Raw genomic sequence first — 1,729 nt, 5'->3', positions numbered from 1 at the left:
TAACTGGCTCTGGAGATTTCAAGAAGTTTTAAGAAATGGGAGAATTTCTGCCCTGAACTTTGGTGATCTAAAGACTGAGATACACATGTGTGTGTAGGCTGCAACACACAAATACATTATACACACACATTGTATTATTAATAACATATATATATATATATATATATAACATATAAATGATTATTTGCCCAATTACACACATCTAGCACTTTTACCCTGGTGCTTTATGCGGACACACATTTGTCCATGTGAGTATATTGTAATATTAAATCTTAGCCCATGCTCTTCAACTCCCTGTATATTCTGAGCAGACTGAAAGAACTTTATTTCAGATTTTCTTTTTCCCTACACAGGGGAGAAGTTTAGTAAACAGTAACAGACATCTGAGTATAAATTCACACATTTAATGAGCCTGGCATCGCGGTGTTAATTTGCACAGGACTAATTAGTGTGTTCTTTGTATGGAGGTGGCTGGGTATGGTGCGATGTATGAAGCGATCGCTGCATGGAAACTTTCTATGTTCGATGTCTGGAAAGTTTTTGCAGCCGGGGGGATGCAGCATCTGCAACTTTATTCTGGGGCTCCCCAAATATAACAGGTCGGGGGTATGCAATAATTCAATTTTAAGTTTTTTTAGGGAAGTTTAGGAGGACCTCAGGCTTTGTGTGGGTGATATGTACTAAGGCAGATCTGCATTGAAATGTGTTTATTCTGCGCGCTATGTCCAGGGTATAAACTATCCCGACCCCAAAATGTAAAATTGTCGGATGAATTGTAGATGTCAGTGTATAAGTTGTGTATTGTATACAATGTATCCAGATCTCAGCGATCCCCGCCCGCAATAAATCACAAGCCCCCCTCCTCCGGTGCCCAGCCGATCTATACCCGACACGCCGGCCTAAAGCCAATGAAAGTGGGCTGCAGCTGCCCGACCGCCCCGGTCACAATGGAAGACCTACCCTTTGTGCCATTCCGAGTGCAATCCGCCTGTGATTGTCCTTTAGGCTGGAGACAATGGAAGGTGAGGGGTGCTAGCAGCAGCTCCTGGCTGGAGGGGTCCTCAGGGCTGGGGGATAAGGTGGGACCTGGTGAGCTGGAGACAGGGGCATGGAGAGAGACACAAGCTGTGCGACCCCCCTTCTCTCTATCTCAGAGCTGCTGCCTGTCCATCAAGGTTGGCCAGATCTGTCAAAATCCAGATGACTGATGATCTGAAGGAGCAGTGGGTGGGGTGTGCAGGCAGACCCCCAAACAGCAGCCTTGTTCTCCTGGAGCTAGAGCTTGTGCATCCCCCTCTCTGCTGCTCCTCTGTGTGATTTATCAGCCAGCAGTGCAGCTTCTATCAGGGTCTCCTCTCTCTGTGTCACACAGCAGTCATGGTGCAAACCCTCTCCTGGCTTCCTGTACGAAGATGCTCAGTTCTTGCTGTGTGTGTAGCAAGGAGAGTGCATGGGGGATGCTCCTCTCTCCTCTCCTTTTCTCTCCCTCCCTCTCCAAGCCCTGAGCAATGAGCAAACCCGGAAATAGAAGGGCCTTTAACTCCTGCACTGCCTGGCCAGTCACAAGGCTCTGCCCCCTCCCCATGCTAAAGTGCAGGGCAAACACATGCAATTAACCCCTGCACACCAACAATGGCCAGCCTGACCATTTGATTTCTCAGGATCTATTATTCTTTTTTTTTTCAATAACACATCTGCAAGTTTTGGGCACAACATAAAGCTTGCACTC

General features: G+C 47.0%; 1 protein-coding gene across 3 annotated transcripts in view; it reads right to left on the bottom strand.

The window, feature by feature from the left end:
* MEIS3 (Meis homeobox 3) overlaps positions 1-1,485 on the bottom strand; it is a 29,483-nt gene extending 27,998 nt beyond the window's left edge. For all 3 annotated transcript variants that reach the window (XM_072429853.1, XM_072429854.1, XM_072429856.1), the window contains exon 1: positions 961-1,485. In XM_072429853.1, the coding sequence (XP_072285954.1) occupies positions 961-972 (12 nt within the window). In that variant the 5' untranslated portion in view covers positions 973-1,485. The remainder of the gene's footprint in view (positions 1-960) is intronic.
* Positions 1,486-1,729: the final 244 nt, after the last annotated feature.

The sequence above is a fragment of the Pyxicephalus adspersus genome, chromosome Z, assembly GCF_032062135.1.
Source record: "Pyxicephalus adspersus chromosome Z, UCB_Pads_2.0, whole genome shotgun sequence".
NCBI classification, from domain to species: Eukaryota; Metazoa; Chordata; class Amphibia; order Anura; family Pyxicephalidae; genus Pyxicephalus; species Pyxicephalus adspersus.
This window is presented reverse-complemented; position numbering and strand designations above follow the sequence as displayed.